The sequence below is a fragment of the Callithrix jacchus genome, chromosome 1 (assembly GCF_049354715.1).
Source record: "Callithrix jacchus isolate 240 chromosome 1, calJac240_pri, whole genome shotgun sequence".
Taxonomy (NCBI): domain Eukaryota; kingdom Metazoa; phylum Chordata; class Mammalia; order Primates; family Cebidae; genus Callithrix; species Callithrix jacchus.
Genome location: NC_133502.1, coordinates 147922415 through 147944005, shown reverse-complemented (window position 1 = coordinate 147944005; position 21591 = coordinate 147922415). Strand labels below are relative to the sequence as shown.

At 46.0% G+C, this 21591-nt stretch overlaps 1 protein-coding gene across 4 annotated transcripts in view; it reads right to left on the bottom strand.

Moving 5' to 3' along the window:
* NR4A3 (nuclear receptor subfamily 4 group A member 3) overlaps positions 1 to 17504 on the bottom strand; it is a 42707-nt gene extending 25203 nt beyond the window's left edge. Inside the window, exons 1-6 of one of the 4 annotated variants that reach the window (XM_078373351.1) lie at positions 16982 to 17504; positions 13568 to 13741; positions 12606 to 12677; positions 10417 to 11366; positions 6575 to 6704; positions 5951 to 6123 (exon numbers count right to left, since the gene is read on the bottom strand). In XM_078373351.1, the coding sequence (XP_078229477.1) occupies positions 5951 to 6123; positions 6575 to 6704; positions 10417 to 11364 (1251 nt within the window). In that variant the 5' untranslated portion in view covers positions 11365 to 11366; positions 12606 to 12677; positions 13568 to 13741; positions 16982 to 17504. Of the gene's footprint in view, positions 1 to 5950; positions 6124 to 6574; positions 6705 to 10416; positions 11367 to 12605; positions 12678 to 13567; positions 13742 to 15449; positions 15508 to 16981 lie in introns of those variants that run through there. The other 3 variants (XM_035253066.3, XM_009000203.4, XM_035253067.3) reach the window with 3 other exon arrangements.
* Between the last annotated feature and the right edge of the window lie 4087 nt (positions 17505 to 21591).

Sequence of the window (21591 nt, the reverse complement as noted above, 5' to 3'; positions counted from 1 at the left end):
GTGATGTGAGGCTTTAATAGAGTGGAATCTAATATTTATTCTATTTCACTTTCAGCCCTGGCTAAATATGTAGCCTATGCTAAGGACACGTTTTTCCTTTTCTTAAAATGTTAGTTTTCTCAATTCTTTATAGCTCTAAAAATTTTAGATGTGATCATTGTGTAGGTCAAACTATGTATGCATATGCTTAGACTCTTACACTTTAAAAAGTGACATTTAAAAAATTGGCAATGAAAACAATTCTCAATGAATATATTTTATTTTCCCTCCAATTTTTTCTTTTCTTATCTAATTCTATGCTCCTCACTCCAAAAAGCAAAAAGCAAAAAACTCCTCTCCTCCCACCAATGACCTCACTGCAGTTGTATGTTCGTTTACTTTTTCTCCTTTACTAGTATGTAAGGTTCATGTGGATAAGGCTTTGTCTTGTTCAGCACTGGGTCCATTGCCCTGGACAGTGCCTACTACAAGGTAGCCATTTAATCAACATTTGCTAAACGAATTAATTGCTTTCAAGAAAATTTATATCTCTATTGCTCATCCCTTCTCAACCCCAGGAAAAGCTGGAAAATTCAAGGTAAAATCGAGGTGTTATTATAAACTATATCCATGGCTCTCAAACCTTAGTGTGCCAAAGAATCATCCGATGGCACCTTTTAAAATACAGATTTTTGCCTGCCTCCCCTTCTTCCCAGTTCTGTTTCAGTGTGTCTGAGTGGTGTGGCCTGAGAATCTGCATTTTAAAGCAAATACACCAGCTCTTTCTGGTAGAAGCAGTCTGGGCACCATGTTTTAGGAAATGCTGACCTGTACCCATAGTGGATCTATAGCTTAATATTATGGACAGAAGATCAGGGAATAAAGGTTAGAGGAGATCATGGGAATGAATTTAGTTTAACCTCTTTACCATTTGGATCAGGAAACTGTGGCCCACACAGGGACAGGAACTGGCCTGAAATCATCTAGTAAATTGCTAACAGTTTGAGAGGGTCTTCTGAGATGCTTTATGAAACCACTCCTTTTGCAGTTTCATTCTGCTTACCTTTTAGATCTAACTTCTCTTAAGTCACATTGTATCATAGGCTATCTTGTTAACACATTTAAATGCCATTGCTGATGCCTGGTTTTACCTGGGCAGTATCTCTCGTATTTGCAAGTCTGTTACTACATTAAGTGGCACTGATTACCAGAAAATATCCTGGTATGCTGAAAAATACTTGAAATGATCAACTAATGAAGACACTAAGTATGTTTTCTCATTAGTAATTATGCAGGCTCTGATGCCAAGCCCAGTATCTATACGGACTTGTATTGCTAAATTAAAAGCAACTGTGGGGCAGAGAATAGCAACATTTTGAGGAGAGACAAATCAAACATGACATATTTTGACTGCACTGATGTACAATCATCTGAGCTCACTTTTAAGGGAGAGAAGTTTGGCCCAAAGGAGAAGTGAAGGTCCCAGAGCCAGGAATGCTTCACAGAACTCAGGAGCTCTTTCTGGCCTCTAAAACATTCATTCCCTCTGTGACTTGGAAGAAAACCCCTCCACCTCCCATTCCCACAAACAGAGAAAACTGCTCACTTACTACCTTAAAGGAACACATGCTGGTACATGAAGATTAAAACATACTGGGCCGGCAACACATTTCCTCCTTTTTCTATTGACCTGACTCATTGGGGGAAGCTAGCATCTTTAATAAATTGTAGGGCTCAAATCAACTCTCAAACTTGACAGGGCAAATTCTTATTTAGCATGTAATAAATTATGGATACACACTAAAACACTGCTAAGGAGCTATAAATGAAGCAGAGAGTTTCGTTTTTCATTTTATCCACCTCAGAACGGTATGCCTTAAAAAAAAAAACCAATGGATATATATTATCGTAATTTAAAGTTTCTATGTTCAAAATATAGTACATCATCATTAAATAAAAGTGGCAGTATGATGAAATAGAAACATAATACTTTGAGTGATGAGATCTGGATCTTGTCCTCTACTCTGTCACAGACATTAGGCAAGCCAGTTAACCCCTTTAATCCTTAATTTACTCTTCTTAAAATATGGGAGGTGGATTAGACAATCCAAAGATCACCTCCAGTTCTATGAATTTGTAAATGTAAAATTTTAAGAAAAAAGGTATTATGGAAATTGAATTTTGGTGAATGACAGTATTAAGAAAATTAAACCATAAATTATACCACACAGAGCTGATGCCTTAAGTGAAATTATTTAAGAATATATGTGATGGTCAGCAAAGGAAATAATTTAAAAAGTGAAAGCCTACAGAATGGAAGAAAATTTACAAACTATCCATCTGACAGGGATTAATAACCAGAATATATGAGGAATTCAACACAATAGCAGAAAAGAATTGTTTAAAAAATAGGTAAAAAACCTAAATAGACATTTCTTAAAAGAAGACACAGAAATAGCCAACAGCCAATTTTTGTTTAAAAATTCTCAAAATCGCAAACCAACAGGAAAATGAAAATCCAAACCACAAGGAGGTATCCCCAATTTGAATGATTATTATAAAAAGACTAAAATGCTGTTGAGGATGTAGAGAAAGGGGAATTCTCAAACTGCTGATGGGAATGTAAATTAGTATAGCCATTATGGGAAACAGTATGGAGTTCCCCAAAAAGCTAAAACTAAAATGACCTTAATTCGTCCTTGTGTTGATGAACTCACACTTCCACAGCAGCCAGTATGGCAAACAGTTGTCATTAGACAAGTGAGCAGGAAGAGGCCCCCCCACTCTTTCTCTCTCTAGATCTGTCTTTGGGAGAATAGTTCTTTTTGCCATAGGGCAAAAGAGTGGCCCAATTTCACCAAATCTTTTCCCTTCCTGCCTACTTATTTCCATTTCCCCCAATCATCTATTACAAGTTCCCAGAAACAGTGAATCCCAGCTTAGAACCGGACTCAATCTGTGAAGTACAGTCTGACAGGACAGAGTCCATGCAACCATCATCAACTTGGGTCTGGTCCCATACTTCTACTAATGCAGCTGAAGGTAATGTAGCATCCCTCCCTTCTACCACACATGTTGTTGGTTCATATTGAGTGTACACGGAATAATCTCCCCAGATCTTCTTAACACGAACCACTGAGGAGCCAAGGCTCTCCCATTTGTTTAAATTCTAAATGCCGAGCTTCACATTTATTTTTGTTAACTTTCTTTGTGATGGCTTCAGCCCTTCCTGTTCCAACCTGTCGAGATCACTCTGAATGTTGATACTGACATCCATCATATTAGCGATCCCTCCCAGCTTTCTGTCATCTGCAAATGTGATCAGCATGCTCCTATGCTTTCATCCAAGTTTCTGATGAAAACTCACTGTATTTTTTAAAAGTCTTTTAATTTAGTTGATTTGGGTCCAATTTTTGATAATTGTGTAATGCTATCTAAAAGCAGGGGAATCCAAGTTATGAGGTTCAACCTGATTCCAAAATAATGCAATTAAAATAAATATGCTTTGCAAAATTGAGCCAGGCCCCAAAGGTAGTACCAATGTGACCCAGACTCTGGCATGGTCAATCTGCTATTTTGGACAAAGCTAACAATTAAATTGGATAAATGTTTGTTGATGAAGATGATGACTCTAGACTAACAGACTGAATGGTGCAAAGGCAAGCAAACACACTAGATTGATTTTTCAGTGTGGAGACAGTTCCCAGCTGGGACAACTCAAAGTGCTGGGAAGGGTTTGCCATTGAATGACTAATTAGGCCATGTAGACTGATAATTGGATAATTTGAGGCCAAAAAATCACTTTTGAGGCCTAAATTATCTGAACTGGCCATCTATCATGCTTTCAAATGCCCTGGAACAATGTCAAATTGTGTGCTCTAGCCTTAGCCTAGGCAGTGCTAAGAAGCTTCACTAATTGAGATGAACTGCATATGGAGAGGCCAGGGTGCTTCTGGGAGGATAACTCTTCATTCCTGAATACTTTTCTAGCACCCACTCTGACTGGAACCAGAGAGACAGTGAAGCTTGGTATTTAGGAGCACAGATTTTGGGTTCAATATACTTGGCTCCTAGTACACTTGGCTCCTAATTCTATCTCTGCTGCATATTTGCTACATGACCTTTGGCAATTCAGCCCTTTAGCCTCTCCCAGTTTAAATTTCCTTATCTGTGAAACAGAGATCATACTACTTACCTTAAGAGTGTTCTGCATATCTGATGTGTAGTGTTCATGCTCATTAAGACATTCAACAAATGGCAGAGTAAGAAAGTTTGGCCAAGGAAATAACATTCAGGGCACTGTGCTAAAGCTTTGACAAGTGTAATTGTATTTAATCTTCACTAACAACCGCAGGAAGTAGATACTATTGTTACCCTCATGCATCAAAAGGTATAATCAGTTGCTCAAGGTCACTTGGCTAGTAATGACAGTGTTGGGATTTTCATCTAGGCCCACATAATTCCAAAGAAGCCTAAACTGTTAACTTAGTCTTATTATTCTGCTTTATTCTCTTACACTATTATTTGAAACTTGATTTTAGTCAAGAGCCACTACTTATAATCAGAATAAGAGTCCTCAACCTTTGATGCTAAGGATCTACCATGCTTCTCATATGATGTTTTGTGATCAGGTGCAGAGAGGAGGCTTCGAAGCCTATAATGAGGGTAGGGAAGAGGGAAAGAGGATCACAGCAGGCACACTAATCATTTCTATCAACACTGCAACCTAAGAGAAGGGTACATAGCAGGGACACACTCACTCTTTACCAGCCATTAGACCAGAAGCTTGAGACACTGATTAGACCTGGGGAGAGCAGTTTGGTAGTAGCCACCAAGACAGATCAACTGACTGGGGGCCTCTAGACTGGTATTTCTTTATCTGAGCACAAGCTGTGATTCTGAGTATTTTTTTGTCTTCAAGTAGGAGGGATAATGATGCCTACAGTTCATGGTGGTTTAAAGGATAAAATGAGACAATGCACCACAATGTGTAGCATATAGAAACTGCTCAATAATTGTAGACTTTTTTTCCTTCCCTTCCCTCTTCATTGAGACCCTGTTTTACTAGAAGTTTGCTTTTCTAAGTCCTTTAAATAAATTGCCTTACAGAACTATTTATTCATTTGCTCAGAAAATCCTTTCTTGTGGCTTTTCTCTGTGTTACCCAAATTCTGAGGGATTTGCAGAGTTCAGACTGATGGGATTTCACTCTATTAGTGAGTGAAATAAAAATTTTATTTCATAGGAAATAAAAATGTTGATATGTTTTGGTTGACTTAACTATAACAACACCAATCGTCATTTATAATCTTCAAAATGTTTTTACAACCATCATTCTTGTGTGGCTGGTGTTCACAATACCCCTCTGGGGTTAAATATTGTAATCATCACCATTGTAGGAAGGAGAGAGCCCAAAGCAGGAACCAGGTGACACAGGCAGGAAGCAGCATAGGTGGCGTTCCATCCCAGTCGTCCTGACATCTGATGTCACAGCCAGAGCTCGCTCCTCACCATCAATGGTCTAATCTCTCGGAATAAGCAGCAGGTCAATCAATGTTGATGCAATTGCATACACTACTTAAGAATAACTTGAGGCTCACCCAGATGGTTTGAACACAATATGAAAAAAAAAAACAGTAGTCACTTTGTCTAGATCATGAGAGAAATCTACAAATTGTAGTTCGCCTGTGCACATTTTCATTGGCACAAACACCAGGCATCCTGCAACAATGTGTATGACAGGTGCAGCACTGTCAGGGTCATTTGTTAAGGCATTTAGAGATTCAATAAGGCAAAAATTATTTGGCGTAATGGATGCATTGAATTGCTAAATGAAGTGAGAAATATAGAAAAGGTTTGAAAACTGCCTATCATGGTGCCAGACACAAAATCATTCAATCAACTCTTATTGCAAGTGCCATAAAGAGAGACCCTGATCATTCATTTGAAAGCAGGAAATCATACAACTTACTCTGGAATAATCAAGATCTCTGGCTGTTGAGTCTGTTAAAGCTCGGACAAGGGCATTCATCATGCAGATTGGAGGAGAAGGTGGAGAGGGCTGAGAAGGTTCCTGTTGTAATGGGCTCTTTGGTTTGGAAGGCAGTCGACCTCTCCTCCCTTTCAGACTATCTGTACGGACAACTGATGCCAAAAGAGAGAAAAAAAATTTTTCGAAGATTATGTTATAAATGAGCATAAATCGCAAAAGGGAATAAAAACACATTATAGCTGAGCAATTGTTAATGAGAGCAACTATTTAAAAGTGGAATAAGTTTGGAATAATAGTCACACAATGATTTCATGAGAGTTGAAGCAAGCAGCATAAAAGCCACCCATATTTACATTTGGTAATGAATTAGCACTAAAAGTCTCCTTCTAAAATAGAGCAAAGATGTAAGTATACAAGTTCTCTATTAATTTTGAGAAATTAAAATAGTCCTCAATTATTTAAAAATGTAGATATATATGATAAAATGTTGAAAGGAAAAAGGAACAAGAAAAATTCACCATCCCAGTGTAAATATTAACTTTTTTTTCAGTGATTTCTGAGAATATGTAATTAGCAAACTGGGTAAAAAGCATTATACCATACCTTCTTTTACCATTCCAACACTGAGACACTTCTGAAATCGACAGTACTGACATCGGTTTCGACGTCTCTTGTCTACTGGGCAGTTTTTATTTGCCAGGCAAACATATTTTGCATTTTTCTGCACTGTTCTCTGAGAAAATATAATACAAGATAGTCAACTGATAGTTTCTGGAAAGAGGTAGGACCTGACAAGAGGTATTTTAATTACAATGTGAAAAGCGACAGTGCAATTCATATAATTCGATAAATTTAATTTCCTAACACGCTAGCCTGCAGGAAAAACAATTTTATTAGTGTTAGCTGCTGACAATGAAAATCATCTCGGATTGTTCTAAAGCAAGTCTCAGGAGACACCCAACTCTGAATGATAAAATCATATCTGAAATTACCAGGTCAACATATCATACCTTGGAGAATTAGATTATCTCCACTTTTAATATCCCTTTGGGAACAATTTTCTACTTGTTCTACTCCCCTGATTATTGCTGACCTTATTAAAATAAAATCAAAATTATCTGGGATGTACTTTGTTTGCTATCACTATTATAAGTCAAATATCACAGTAACTGGCTTTGTTACCCAACAGAGATGAAATCATAAAAAGCAAAATCAGGATTTTTCTGATTAAAACATATAGGAAATAATATTTTAATGCAAAAAAAATTCACATAATCAGCCTGTATAGCTTATTTTATCTTTAAAGACCATATATGATAAACAGGCCATTTCTGATTTTTCAAAGCAAAATCTTAAAAGTAGTTATTAGAAATCATTATCATATCCAAGGAAGAAAACAACCCCAAGGAATTAAAAAAAAAGACAAAGGAAGAAATATGAGAGCCATATATTTTCAGTGAAAATTCCTATTAATAGGTCATTTAATAAATGACTTTTGACATAGACACCAAAATAACCATATTGTAAAAAATATCATAAAACTTGAGATTGGATAGAAAAATAATGTTGTGTTTTTCAGAATCCATATAATTTGGAAATAATACATGGAGATATAAACATATTTCATCCTCCAAATTTAAACAAGTGCTTGCTTTTAAAATTGAAAACATTTGTGCAAATGAATGTATTTTACCACTTAGGGTGAAAATGTTCAGAAATTACCTGGATCTATACAACTCCTAATAGAGCAGAAAGTTGGAATTTATTTGGGAAGCCTGGGCTGCATTAAAAAAAAGAAAGAAAGAAATCCAGGTAACTTGGGCTTCATGATCTATTTTGTGTTCAGACATCTAGATTTGCTTTCAACCTTTACTTTCAGTCATCCTTAACCCCCATGTTTCAGTTTTACCCTATTACCTTTTAATTTCATTTTAGGGGATAGTTTCTAGATTGCTTATATAAAACTTAACATAACAATGTCAACCTATCTCAAGTCTAAGACATGTTTTCCCTGCCTTGGTAGGTGATTTTAGTTTAAAATGCAAAATTCTGAAACACAGACACACTAATGAGGTTCCAGCATTTAAATTCTTAGCAGTCTGTAAGGGTAGGAAACGTGTGTTTCCTGAATAAAGCTTTCATTGAACATGCAGTAATTTCTAACACTCTACTTCTTGCCGTCATCCTCAAGGCTATGTGCCAGTTTGAGTGCTGGTGGCATTTTGCTTCAGGTATACATTTTCCCAATACCCTGAAGCCTTCCCTACATTTGTGTGTGTGCACAGTTTAAGGACATTTGCGTGTGTGCACAGTTTAAGGACAGGGAGAGATCGTTATGGTTCAATCACCGAATTCCTATCATTAACTGCACTTCCTGTCACATTTTTAAATAATTCAATTTAATGGTAGAAAGCCACTGGGTAAAACCCGCTCCGGTTCCCTTAATTAACAGATCTGTGGGGTGGTTCTCCCCCATCTTGCCCTGACCCTTTCAAGTATAGATTTGTTTTCAAGGGATTGCTGTAAAAAGGGAAGCTGTTGGGGAACACTTAATTGACATTTCTAGACTCAGAATGTATTACCACTCTGGTATTTTGGTCAATTCTCAATTATTTAGGGATAATTATGTTTGTAGATTATTCATAATTATTATTTTTTTCTTTTCCCCCTTTCTGCTGCCAGTTTCATTGTCCTTCAGCACTTTCCACTGAAATCCTGTAAAAATAAAATCTGCTAAAGGAATGAAGTTACTTGAAAGTAGTTCTGTTAAAGCTTGAGAAAGTAAGACAAAAAATGGCTAAACTAAGTGGCTAAAAAATAAAATAAAATGGCCAAGATTCTGCATTTAAAACATCATAATCCCAAATATCTATAGGGCACTTAACATACTGCAGTCTTTCCAGACATTTTCTCATTTATCTGCAGCTTTCAGGTAGTGACATGATTACTATCTGAAGATCAAAAATAACTGTTGCTATCCCTCCACAAATGTGCATTTTTACAAATACTTTATAGCTTTTGTTTAATAATGAGCTATTGTTTATGGCCCTTTAAAGATTATAAAGTACTTTCATATGTATTTTTATCTCATTGAATACACAGCTCTTCTCTGAATTTTATTCATTGATCGGGAAACAGGCCTAGAATGAAATATCATGCCCAACATGATACAATTGGAAGGTGAAAGATAAAGGTCTTCTATTTGATTCTTCTCTCTCCAATTCCATTATGCTCCCAGATATATTCTATTGGCCTCTCAAATCCCAGTTACCCAATCAGCATCCCCCTTCTCTTTCTCTCTACCCTGTCCAGCGCTGGAGGATAGGTAATAATTTGTGTGGGTTTGTAAATGCCTGAAATAATGACCAGTAGTGTGGGGAGTGAGAAGGATGACACAGAAGTAAGTGTCTGCTAAAGTCTGGGAGTCAATAGCAAAAGGTGGCACAGCAAAAGAGCAAGGTCTTTTCCCTAAGTGGCAGAAATAACACTGAAAGATTCAGGAGTCAGGAGAAATCAGCTGGAAACATCTCATGGGCAGCTAAATTACTGCTTACAGCCTACGTAAGGCTTCACTGTTCCTCCAGGCCTCAGCTTCCTAGTAGGTAAAATATGGGGGAGGCTGAAGGTCCTCCCACTGTAAAATTTCTGTTAGGCCTATGATGGAATGAACTGTGTTTATGCCTGGCACTGTATGTGGTACAGAAGTAAAAGGTTCCTAGAAGACAGGAAAACCCCAAGTTCTATCTTCTGTGGAAAAAGCTGCCTCACATGCATCTAGACAGCTGCCCCTGTCTCCCAGTGCTGCAGAACTATGTAAAGGGAGTGGACTTTGGGGTCAAACGAACGTGGGCTGGCATCCTGCCTCCATCTCCCTCTCTGAAGGTGTGTCCTGAGGCAGCTGATTAACTTCTCCAAATCTCAACATCGTCATCTACAAAACAAGGATAATTAATATCTACCTTTAAAACACTGTTACTAAAAAGAGCTAGTGAGTCCAGAATTCAATCTTAGGTGTGTCTGACTCTAGAGCACCACCAGCTCTTAGTGTAAGGATTAAATGAGACACAAATGTCCAGGGCTTGGTACACACACCCTATCCCCTCAGACACCTTGGATAGACAAAGAAAGCAATGAGGTTTTTGCATTTTCTAAGTCACAGGTTCTTTTAAGACTGGTGAGAGCTCTCCGGAAAAATGTTCATAGGGCAGTGTCAGACCAGGACGTTCACGGACCCCCGGAGTCCATCTGGGGTGGCTGGCTGTACATGGACCTCGGTGGCAAGCCCCTGAGAAAATGGACGTGAAGGTAGTAGGAAGAACTGTAGGAACGCAGCGTGCGCATTACAGCGCTCAAACCCGGAACGACCAGGACGCTCCTCCGCACACTTAGAAGCTCCCTTCAGCAAGGGGGCTGGGTGCAGAGGGGAGGGGGCAACGTGCGCTCACCTTGAAGAAGCCCTTACAGCCCTCGCATGTGCGCACTCCATAGTGCTGGCAGGCGGCGTTGTCCCCGCACACGGCACACGTGCCCTCGCCCGACGACGAGCTCCTGTTCGGCGGCGACGGCAGGCTGGGACTCTCCCCCAACAAGCTGGACGCGGTAGAAGGCGTTAGGCCGAGCGGCGGGAAGGCCAGAGCGGCCGCCCTCTTGGCCAGCGGCAGCCCGTACGGGTGGCTCTCGAGCGCGGCGGCCTGGCTGCCCGCGGCGGCTGCGGCTCCCAGTGGCAGGCTGAGTGCGGCGGCGGCCGTCGGGTCGTAGCTGAGGTGGTGGCCGCCGGCCGGGCTGGGCGCGGGAGGGTGCGGCGGCGAGGGCTTGAAGTGGAAGGGCGAGAAGCGCGCGCCGGCCACCGGGGGCACCGCCTTCATTCGCGGGTCGAGCAGCGGGCCCGGAGCGAGGCAGCCGGGAGCTGTGGGCAGCGCGTCGTCCCACAGCGCCCCCGCCTGCGGGGGGAAGGCCGGCGTGGTGGGGGTGGACGGTGGGGACTGCTTGAAATACATGGAGGTGCTGGGCAGCACCTCGTCTTCTGGGCTGGAGGCGGAAGGGATGGATGGCTGCTGCTGCTGCTGGTGATGGTGATGGTGGTGGTGGTGGTGGTGGTGATGGTGGTGGTAGCCGTGCGCCCGCCCCTCCTCCACTTTGATCAAGGGCCGTGGCTGCATTTGGTACACGCAGGAGGGCTTGAGTTCGTAGTTGCTCGAGTAGCCCTCCATGAAGGTACTGAAGCTGGGCAGGGACGTGGTGGCGGTGGCTGTGATCTCAGTGCCGCCAAGGTCCATGGTCAGCTTGGTGTAGTCGGGGTTCATGATCTCTGTGGTGTATTCCGAGCTGTATGTCTGCGCGGCATAACTGGAACCTGGAGGTGAAGGGCTATATTGGGCTTGGACGCAGGGCATATCTGCAGGGACAGAGAAAAGGGTCTCTCAGAAGTAAGTTAACCCTGGTTGTCTAGCTAACAGGCAGCAATGGGTTCACTGCTCTCTAATCTGGGAAATAGAAAGGAACTGACATCCTCTCCATCTCGTAGCTTAGACAAAAAGTCCCACACTTATTTTCTTCATCCCTAGTAAGGAAGCTGAATTCCTGACAAGGGGGTGCCAAAACCTAGCCTCCTGTGGACCTCTGTACCTATCTTCCTTCCCTTGCCCTGTCCTATCCATCAGATTTGGGAAACTTGAAGTCTTTCCTCATAAGTTCAGACATGGTTTTAAACAGTGGCTTTGAGTCCGATAAACTAATTGGAGTGGCTTCCTCAGCTATAACCTAGGAGGACAAAGAGAGAGCCAGTCGGTTTATTTTTGGGGAAAGAGGCCATTGGTTCCCCATAAGGCATACACATTGATTTGTAAACCTGAGTTAGTCAAAAAAGAGCTACCCTGTGAGAGATTTAGTGGCCAAGGGAGAGAGTTGACATTCTAATAATTTGTAAGTGCCAGTTGAGCCTGCCCACACATGTTGTGGTTGCTTTCTCCCACCCCCTCCCCACTCCTCCAATAGGGCTAGCAGCCCGCACAAACTGGACCCCTGTTGATAACTTCAGTCAGCTAGGTGGGGACATAGGCCCAGGAAATGGACTCGGGGGAGTTTGTACCATCTGCAAAGAAAAAGATCAGCAGCTGCAACAAAACACCCACCCATATATATATAAACACACACACATATATATCCCAATTGTAACTAATAAAACATATAAGTGGCTGTTTTGTGATAACAGTTTATAACTATCATAATAGACAAGTTAGTATAGGTATTTCCTTGTGACATTATAATTAGTACCCATGATTTTTTAAAAAAAGCAGTTTCTGAATAGACTTGATATCTCCGCCAGTTTGACTATGTTGCCTTCAAAGTGGCTGGTATCCAGGGTGCTTCCCATTGTTCAGAGAGGCTGAACTGAGTGACAAGGCTCTGAGAATTATTGGACATAGTGGATGATATATCTAATTATTTTCCTTTATGGCTAAATATAAATGGTTAAAAAAAAAAAGGCAGGGGGTGGGGGGGCGGTTTCTGGTGGTTGGTTTTTCTGAGCCAAAGGAAAACCAGGTGCTTTACGCCTCTTTGGAGTCTATGGTGTAAAAGGTGTGACTAACAGAGAAGTGAATACTTCACATTTCCTTTGACATCTTTCTCTTACCCACATTTCCAAATCTGATTGAGTCATGCGTGTATGGGATGAAATCTTGACTTGAAAAAAGGTGATGAGGGCCTGTTGGAAGAAGCAGTGATGAGGAGAGGCCAGTTCAAGCCTTTCTTTTCCAAGCAGTGCTTTAGAAATACACTCACTAGTTTGAAGTCAAAGGTTTACTTATCTTGCGGTCCAATTGTTGGGATGAAATGAAAGGCTAATCATTTAAAAGAAAGAACACTGCCTGATCTTTCATCTGTTCTCCTCACTTCAGCACCTCTAGGATTTCTCCCTTAGTCTTTTCTGTCATTCTTCCCTGCCAATCCCTTCCTATTGCTCTTATTTGTGTCTTTCTGAGGTTTCTAGCTAGAAGATGACCTTGCTGGGATTGTATTCTATTTATCTACATTATCTGTGGTGCCTACACAGGCTTGGCACTTACTATTCCTTTAACAAATTTGTAAAGAGGTGGTACAAATCAAATCTAGAATCTGTTCTTTGGTCAAACTCAAATTTACTCTTTGGTTTTCAGTTCAAATGCTTTTCTCCTTCCCTCTGAGCTTCAATCATCCAAACTTCTTCACCCAAATGATTTGGGTTTTATATAAATGAAAATGCCCAGTATTGCTCTAAGTGATTCCATAACTCCTACATGTTTACACTAAAAGAAGAGCAAAATGAAATTAAAATCTATAAAATACCCCAATCTATTGGCATATTTGTATTTCTCTTAGGAAAATTAATTTTGAGCAATGCAACACTTAATTTAATCTGGCTGCTCTACTCAGTAGCAACAGGGTGTTGTATACAGAGGAGCTTCCCGTGAGGAAGCCACCTGTGCTGTGAAATTCTTGGCCACCAGTCACTGTCCTGGCACTGGGCAGGTCGACCATGTTGCCCACTGGGTGTGTGGTTCCCCCACCGGCTTCCCTCAGCTAGGGAGGAGAAAGGTGTCCTGCCTTCGGACCTACCTGGAGGATATCTTGCGCGCTGAATGGTGGGGCTGGGGGTCTCTCCAGCAGAGGCTGAGAGTGTAGGAGGAGGGGACGTCCGGCGAGGCGAAGCGCAGGCAGTGCTGCCCGGCACTGCGGAGGGTCCAGGCTCAGGGCCCGGGCTTGCCGGGCTGCGCTCTTCCGCAGTGGGCTCTGGAGAGGACATAAGTCACAGTGAGACCAGGATGGATCACTACGACCCGGGCTGGGCGCATTGGGGACTGGGGGAATTGGTTGGGAACCTCTAGAAATGCTACATCAATTACAAAGAATTATCATAAAATTACGGGTGATTAATGGTACAGAAGTCCCCTTAAGCAAGAAGTATTATCACACGGCCTTGGGGAAGCCGAGGAAAGGTTGTACGAACCCACGGCGCCTACCGCCGTTTTGTGGCACCAGAACCGAGGCTAAAAAAACGCGCAGCCTGTCATCGCCCAGAAATTGATCTCTCTGCTCCCACAATTGATTCCGAGCTTGCCAAGTCAGGAAAACCGAAGAAAGCAGAACACTTGAGGAAGGAGCTCCTCCCGAATACGGGGGTCGGTTAGTGTTCACCAGCGGAAAAAAGACATTTTCCAACTCCGCCAGCCCCCACCCCTCAAATACAAATTTTACAAGTTGCATAGGAAATGCACAAGGTCCGGAACGAATGCATGAATGCCCCGAGGAATTAAGAAAGTCTGCGCTTTTCATTCTAAATGCTAATGGAGCTTCGCTTCTATTAGCCTCGAGTTTCGAGGGCCAGGGGTCAAGCAAACAAAAGGACGCAGCGAAGACAAGGCTGGCGCTGGAATCTAGGGGACGAAGCGGACGGCGTTCGCGGCTGATGGGGCGGGCGGTGGCAGATACCCTGCATCCAGAGGGCGGTGTCTCCGAGGGTGGGCGGCTTGGAGGCTCCTGGCCACCCAGCGGCCCAGAGGGGGCACATTCCTGAGGGCGCCGAGCGCGGCTCCCGGACCAACGCACAGCCGCTGCGAAAGTTTGTAGCTGAAAGTGCAGCTCAGCAAGGCCTCACGTTAGTATCTGGATGCCGCAAACTCCGGCCTATAGCGCCCCCTTTGTCCCTGGTGGGCACAGCTCGAAGGGTGGGAACAAGGACCGAAACACCCCCAAACCAAACCAATCCAAAACCTCTGAGGTGCCCGGGGCCACGAGGGTCGTCTCTTGGCGCCGCTGAGCCCGGGGCTTGCCTGCAGGAAGAGAGAAAGGGACTCGGAGCCCCCAGGTCCGGGAAACCCTCGACGGCCAGGAAATGGGGGATTCCCTTGCCACCCCTAGCTCCAGCCGGAGCTGCTCCTTCGGAAAGCTTGCGCTCGCTGTAGTGCGGTAGAAGTGGATCTTCCCACGGAAGCAGCCTGTGCTTCCCGTCTCCCGCATCTTCAATGGGGGTCTCCAGCAATGCCCCACCCGCCCCTTCTTCAGTGGGTGCCCGCATTCCCTCCCCGCATTCCTGCCCCGCATTCCCCGAGGGCCTTTCAAGCGGAGTCTTTCTCTGAGGGGCAGCCTCTGAACTCGGATGGGCGGGGGCCGCGTCTCCCCAATGAAGGTGTTCCCCTCGAGTGCCCAGCGTTCGCAGGAGGGTCCCACACCGCCTTTTCTCCAGCCCAGCCCAGCGCCCTGCCGCTCTCTCCGCCCTGCAAACGGCCGGTTACCTAGGCAAAGCCTCAGCGCCTGGAAACACGTTCTGCCGCTCCGGCTCGCGGCAGCCGGGGCCGAGAGCACAGAGCCTTGGGGTTGTAAATTAGAAGGAAATAACTACCTCCGTCAAAGCCCCTTTCTCTCTCGTGGGCAGACGAAAGGAACACCCCCGTGTTCCCCTCCCCGTGGTGGAGTGTGTGGAGGAAACCGTGAAACGCACCATTGTGACCGGAGCTCCTCTGCGGAGTTTCCAACCCTGGGGAGCGGGGGCGGAGGTTGGGCGGGGGCAATAGCAGCAGAGAAGAGACCGACAGAAAGGGAAAGACTGAGATTCTCAGAAAGACCGAGAGAAACGAGACAAGCCGCAGGGAAGAATTTCTGTGAGCGCAGGGTCCCAGGGAACCGGGTGGGTGGGTGCGGGGGGAGGGAGCGGGCGTAGAGGTTGCTATGGCTTAAGGAGTCTTTGATACTAACTGCGAGCATCTTGTTCAGATAAAATAACTCGAATAAAGTAACTTCATTCATTGTGCCCATTAGCCTCATTGGGCAGCTTTTTCACGCCCCAACTCGGCTCGGTAAAATATTTCCCCATCGTGGGAAAAGAGATCCGGCGTTGGACTCTCGACGGAATGACAATGACTGACGGCTCCCTGTACTTCTCTCCCGACACCCCAAGGCCCTGTGATCACAGCCTGATATTTCTGATTACTAACTCCTCGCAGCTCTTCCCTCTGGAGAATCCGGATGCATAAATAAATAAAAGACAATCTCCAAGAACGGTCTTGGAAATAAAGGGATAGATGCGCTCTTCCTCGCCACTGCTCCGAGGCTTCCAACAGGTTGGAGAGGTGCCTTTGGAAGTCAGTCTCCGCAGCCTGCGCTCGCATGACCGCTCTCGTCTCACCACCGAGAACTTTCATTTATACTAAGAGTAAAACACTTGGAGCAACTTCTCCAAAAGCACTAGTTCTGTCAGTGAAAAGTAAAGCATGCCTTTCCCACACAGAGCCAAGGTCCGGAGGAGAGGGACACCGTCCCCACACGTGTCAGGCCGCTGGAGTCGGCAATTACACCCGATTTACCTCCTAAAGGAAAAGTGTAAACCCGCAAGTCAGCGACGCCAGGAAGACGTGCCTAGTGGAACCCCAGGCTCATTTCAATACAATAAGCCACATTCCTACAATTACGCCCTCTTTCCTGAGGTCCTCCGAGTGCCTCTGCAAACTCTGGCCGCCTCTGCCTAGGCCCTTCCCTCCCAAGCTTCCTTCCAGAGAACCAGCTCCGTGCCACGATTAGGTACATTAACTTGGACCACCAGAGCTCTTATTTTCAATCCTACTTAAAAGGCAGGAAAATTACTGCCGTTCATCACCGGAGCTGCAACTCCCTGCCGCTGCCGCCGCCGCCGCCGCCGAGAGCATCATTACCATGACAACTACAGCCGAAATACCCTGAATTACATTGCTGGAGCCGCTACAGCTCAAATCCCGGTCCTCCTCTTTGTTAGAGGCTTTTCGCCTCTTCGAGTGGGGGGAGGAATCCCACGAGCTCCAGAGATCCCCGCGGGCCCACTACTGGGGAAAAGTTTCAGACCAGAACCTACGGGCCGCTAGGCTAGCAAAGCCAAAGCCTGGCAGTGAGGTGGGGGAGGGAACCCCACACTCAAAAGTTGTCAATTTCAGGAGCGACGCTTCCCAGCTAGCCAACTTTTTAAACAAGCCCCCTTATTAACTGGGCGAATTTCATACGTACTTGAGTGCTGTGGCGGTTCCGTCTTTAGAGCGAGTTTCTAGAGAGCTGTCCCGAAATCTGCACTGGGGGGGAGTCACAGCTGCTGTCCCGGAAGGGCTGCGGTGTACAATCCCAGCGGCTCCCGGAGGCGGTGAGCGACTGGTGTGGGATGCTGCGATCCCGACTCATGGGAGAGCACAGCCGAGAGGTTCCGCGGGCGTCCTGGCTCGGGCTGCTACCAAGGGGGAGGATGCCGCTGCTGTTCCCACCTCCACGGCCACCGCCAGCACCGTCAGCGTTCCAAAGTGAGCCCGAGAGGGGCGTCCGGCTGCGGCGCCGCGCTGCACCCGCGAGGGCTCAGGGCAAGAGGGGTGTGAGCGCGCGGGAGAGTGAAGTGTGTGTGCGGAGCGTGTGTGCGCGCTTGTGTCTGTGTGTGAGAGTGAGGGAGCGGGTGTGAGCGCGTCTGTGTATGGGGAGCGGAGGAGGAGCAGGAGCTGTAAGAGTGGGGGGCGGGAGGCAGGAGACTCCGCTCTCCCGGCTGCGCGTTCGCTCGCTCTCTCGGCACGTCATTTATGCCACAGGAGCCCTAGCGGCCTCTGCATAGAGTGCCTGGAATGCGAGACGTCAATGTGACGCCATGGGACGCTACGTCACCCTCCTCCTCCCTCCCTTGGCCCAGCCGGTTCCGCGTGTGCGAGGGAGGGTGTGTGTGTTTGTGCGCGCGCGCGCGCGCGTTCCCCGGCCAGTCGCACGGCCACACAATGGAAACTCCGTCGCTCGGCCGGCCCCGGCCCGGGGGCTTCTCGGACCCGCGGTGCCAGCCCTTTTGCAGCGGACCGGCTCGCCAGGGCATGCGTCGGCGGGAAGGTGCAGCGACCTGCCCACGGGTCAGGCGGGACCGCCCAGCTGTCAGGCTCGGGTGGAGTAGAATTGGAGGACTGCTGCTGGCACGCCTCCGAGGCTGCCCCGAGGCACCAAGCCAGGGCGAGGGGGTAAGGGAGAGGACAGCTCTTCCGAAAGGGAAGGCTCCGCCTGCTAGCTTCTCCGAGTGACCTGGCAGCCGATGCAGAAGGCGTCTGGCACCAGCCCGAAGACGCCCTGAGGTGCAGTTGCACTTTCCTCCTGTAAAGGTTCTAAAGCTGTTTACCTCTCTCCGGTCCTCTGCGCCCACGCTAATCCTCTCTCCCCCCATCATTTACTGGGTGCGTGTTTCACACAGGGATGCAGATGGCTCTGAGGATAAGGTTTTATTTCTTTACACGTACAGCGTGGGTTTAACTGGACACGTTATAACCCAGCGAAGTGCACATTCATCATCCACACGCGCGCTGCAGCAAAAACTACTCAATGTGTATAAAACAAACACACGTGTAGAACAGCTGAGCGGGTTTGACTATTGCAAATCATTCCTCCTCCCCAGTCCTGGGCCAGAAATGGAACTTTCAACTAGCACTTTCACTTTTTGATGGTTGTAGATGCCCTCTGCCCACATCTCCCAAATTAAACATTTCGAAATCAATCAACAGGATTTATTAGTCAGTCCCTCGCTAGGGGATTTGCTTTGGTCTCCTGGGACACATTTGTCATGAAATGGTGTGCCGAAAGCCTAGGCGACTGTATAAGGGAGAGCAATTTCTTGCTGGAAAAGATAAATTTAAGTGTAAATTTCTTGATGAAAACAAACTTTATCAGAGTTAAAGACTTCTAGTGCCAAAGGTTGCTGCTGAATGAACGAAACCTCCTTCGGAAATGAATTTTTGCAGAGAAGAAAATATTTGAGTGAAACAATGCAGACGGAGTGGTCCCCATGTGGTCCGCTTGAATCACAAATACCGTTTTGTATCTTTGACTTGTCCCAATGTTTGCGTGTGGCGGGGGCAGGGGGTGCGCGGAGGGGAGATAAAGGATTAGATTGTAGACAGCACACGTTTTAGAATTGAAGAAGGTTCGAGCTAGAACCAGAAACTTGAAAAGAAACTACATATAGATAAATATGGCATGTATATATTTCTTCGCCTCCACTTCCAATTCAGACAGGGTGGTGCGTAGAGGATCGTGGGAGGATGCCCGGAAAGTTGACCCAGCCAAAAGCAACCGAATCTCTGCACAGCCGCGGGTTCCAATCCAGCCTCGGAAGGAAGGAGGGCGCTGCTACATTGTATCCATTCAAAGACTGGAGGGGGGGGAGCAGGACCTGGAGCCGCGCGGCGCTGACGCACGCGAGGCGCGTGATTGACGCAGGCAATGTTACTAAATTCGGCGGTTGGCCGGGCCCAGCCGCCGGCGCGCGCCGCAGATAGCGGAGTAGGTTCCCCTCGGTCACCCCCGCCCCTTCTCCATTCAGCGCCGCGTGGGGCGGGGCAGGGCGCGCGGGGCGGGGCGGGGCGGGGTGCGCGCGGCCGCGCTAGGATCCGGCCGAACCAAATATAGTCGGGCCTGTCTATTTTTAGCCGGGCCTCGGGCGCGAGCCCGTCGCGTGAGGGGGCGTCCTGACCCCGCGGGGAGTGCGAAGGGGGCGGGGGCGGAGTCGCCATCTTGGACTCGGTTCGACCCTGTCTGTTGTCCGGCGACGCGTGGCCGGGCTCGGCGCCGGGGGTCGGGGTGAGTGGGTGCGAGCCGTGGGAGAGCAGGGGGCCGCCGGCGGCTCTCTCAGTCCCGCGCGGGCTGTGAGGAGTGAGCGGGGCGAGGTGCGGGCTACAGCCGGGCGCGCGGCTCGTGCACGTGTGTGTGCGAGGAGGGGGGTGATGGTGATCCCCGCCCGCCCTGCGGAAGGCCCGGCGGTCCTGCCACCCGGCCTGCCCCTAGTTGCGTGGGGGCGGAGCTGCCCGCGGCCACCACTTCCTGAGTGCCGGGGATACCCTTCCCGGACGTCACGGAGGAGCCGAGGCGGTGGTGGCGGCCCGGGGCTTATCCTGCACTTGCATCACGGGTGCCGCAGCAGCTGCTCTGCTCCTTTGTGGCTTTTTCCCTTGTTGAGTAACTGCTTTGTTAACTGAAAATACCATGACGGGCCAGTGTGATCACCAGCTCCAGACCTCAAAGAAGTGAAGCTGTCAGGCAAGAAGAGGGAGACTCCCCCAGCCGGCTGCGATGGTATCTGGTGGGTGGGTGTGTAGAGAAGCACTTGACAGTTTCCACGTCTTCTTGCCTAACTCTTCACTCCCAAGAAGATTTAAAAATACTTTTATTTCCATGCTGTAAAAATTTCATTTGTGTTGTGCACCTCCCTCACTCCCCATAATCCCCCTTCAATTTAAACTTTCATGCAGAACTGCAGTCACTGTAAGCAGGAACCCTAAAATTAGGTACAGTTTTTAGGAAACGTGACATCTTTCAATGAATTTATTGAATAAACTACATTTTCTAAATGTTAGCATATATGAAAGGTCCTTGCCTTTCATATGACAACTCAGAGTTGTTACAATGCTACTAGATTGTTCATATGAATTGGGCTCCAGTGACCGTTTCAAACCAGTATCCTTGTTTACGTAATTTTTTTTTTTTAAAAGAAAACTCTTCTCCCTGGCTGAGAACCTCTAAAGTTTACTCTCGAATGGGTGTGTCTTCTGGACCTCTATCTTGGTTACTTCTGTTCATCCTTCTCCTTTCTCCCCTTCACCTTCCTTTACATCCTTTTTTTTTCACATGCTTACTCCTTTACATCCGTTTCTTCCTTTACATCCTTTTCTTCCTATCAAGTGGCCAATCTCTGATCCTGGACTGCTCTGTTAGATTGAGGACTGTTGTCTGACCTCCCTGAGCCAATGCAGTGTTCCTGTCTCAGTGCTTCTCTGGGTAGGAAGCTGGATTGACAGCTGGAGAGGTCACTAAGTGGCAGCCTTTTAAAACTCAAATGGAACGTTATGGACGCAGAGACACAGCTCTCTTGTAGACGGAGACACCATCCTCTGCTGAATCCTACATCCCTAAACGTGTGCTGTTCTTTAGGTGACCCAAACATAGTTTTTCTCGATTCTTTTTTTTTTTTTTTAGAATTAGTATCTACTGCTCTATAGCTTTTCAAAAGTCAGCTTTATTAGAAATAAGGCATAATATTCTGTAAGGCATATGTAATGTGACTTTCAGTAATCTAAATTTCATTTTTAAGATTTTATTGATTTTTTAATCTCTTCTTTTGGGAAATCAAATCAGATAAAACTACCTTAATTTGTGAAACGTTGGAAAGTTTCTTGGTTCAGTCCTTTTTCTATAACAGAAGAGGGACAATTATATGTCGTTAGTTTACATACACAAAGTTAAGTTTCTGCTTTCATGATGCTCACTGCAACCAGCCTCTTAAAGAACTCTATAAATTAACCATTACAGATTCACTGGATAGTTACCTTTCATTTTGTTTTGGATTCTTAGGCCTAATCTGCCTGCAAAAAAGAAAGAACTATTTTTCTTAGAAAATAAAATATCCCAGCACTTTGGGAGGCCGAGGCAGGTGGATCACTAGGTCAAGAGATCGAGACCATCCTGGTCAACATGGTGAAACCCCCGTCTCTACTGAAAATATGAAAAATTAGCTGGGCATGGTGGTGCATGCCTGTAATCCCAGCTACTCAGGAGGCTGAGGCAGGAGAATTGCCTGGACCCAGGAGGCAGAAGTTGTGGTGAGCCGAGATCGT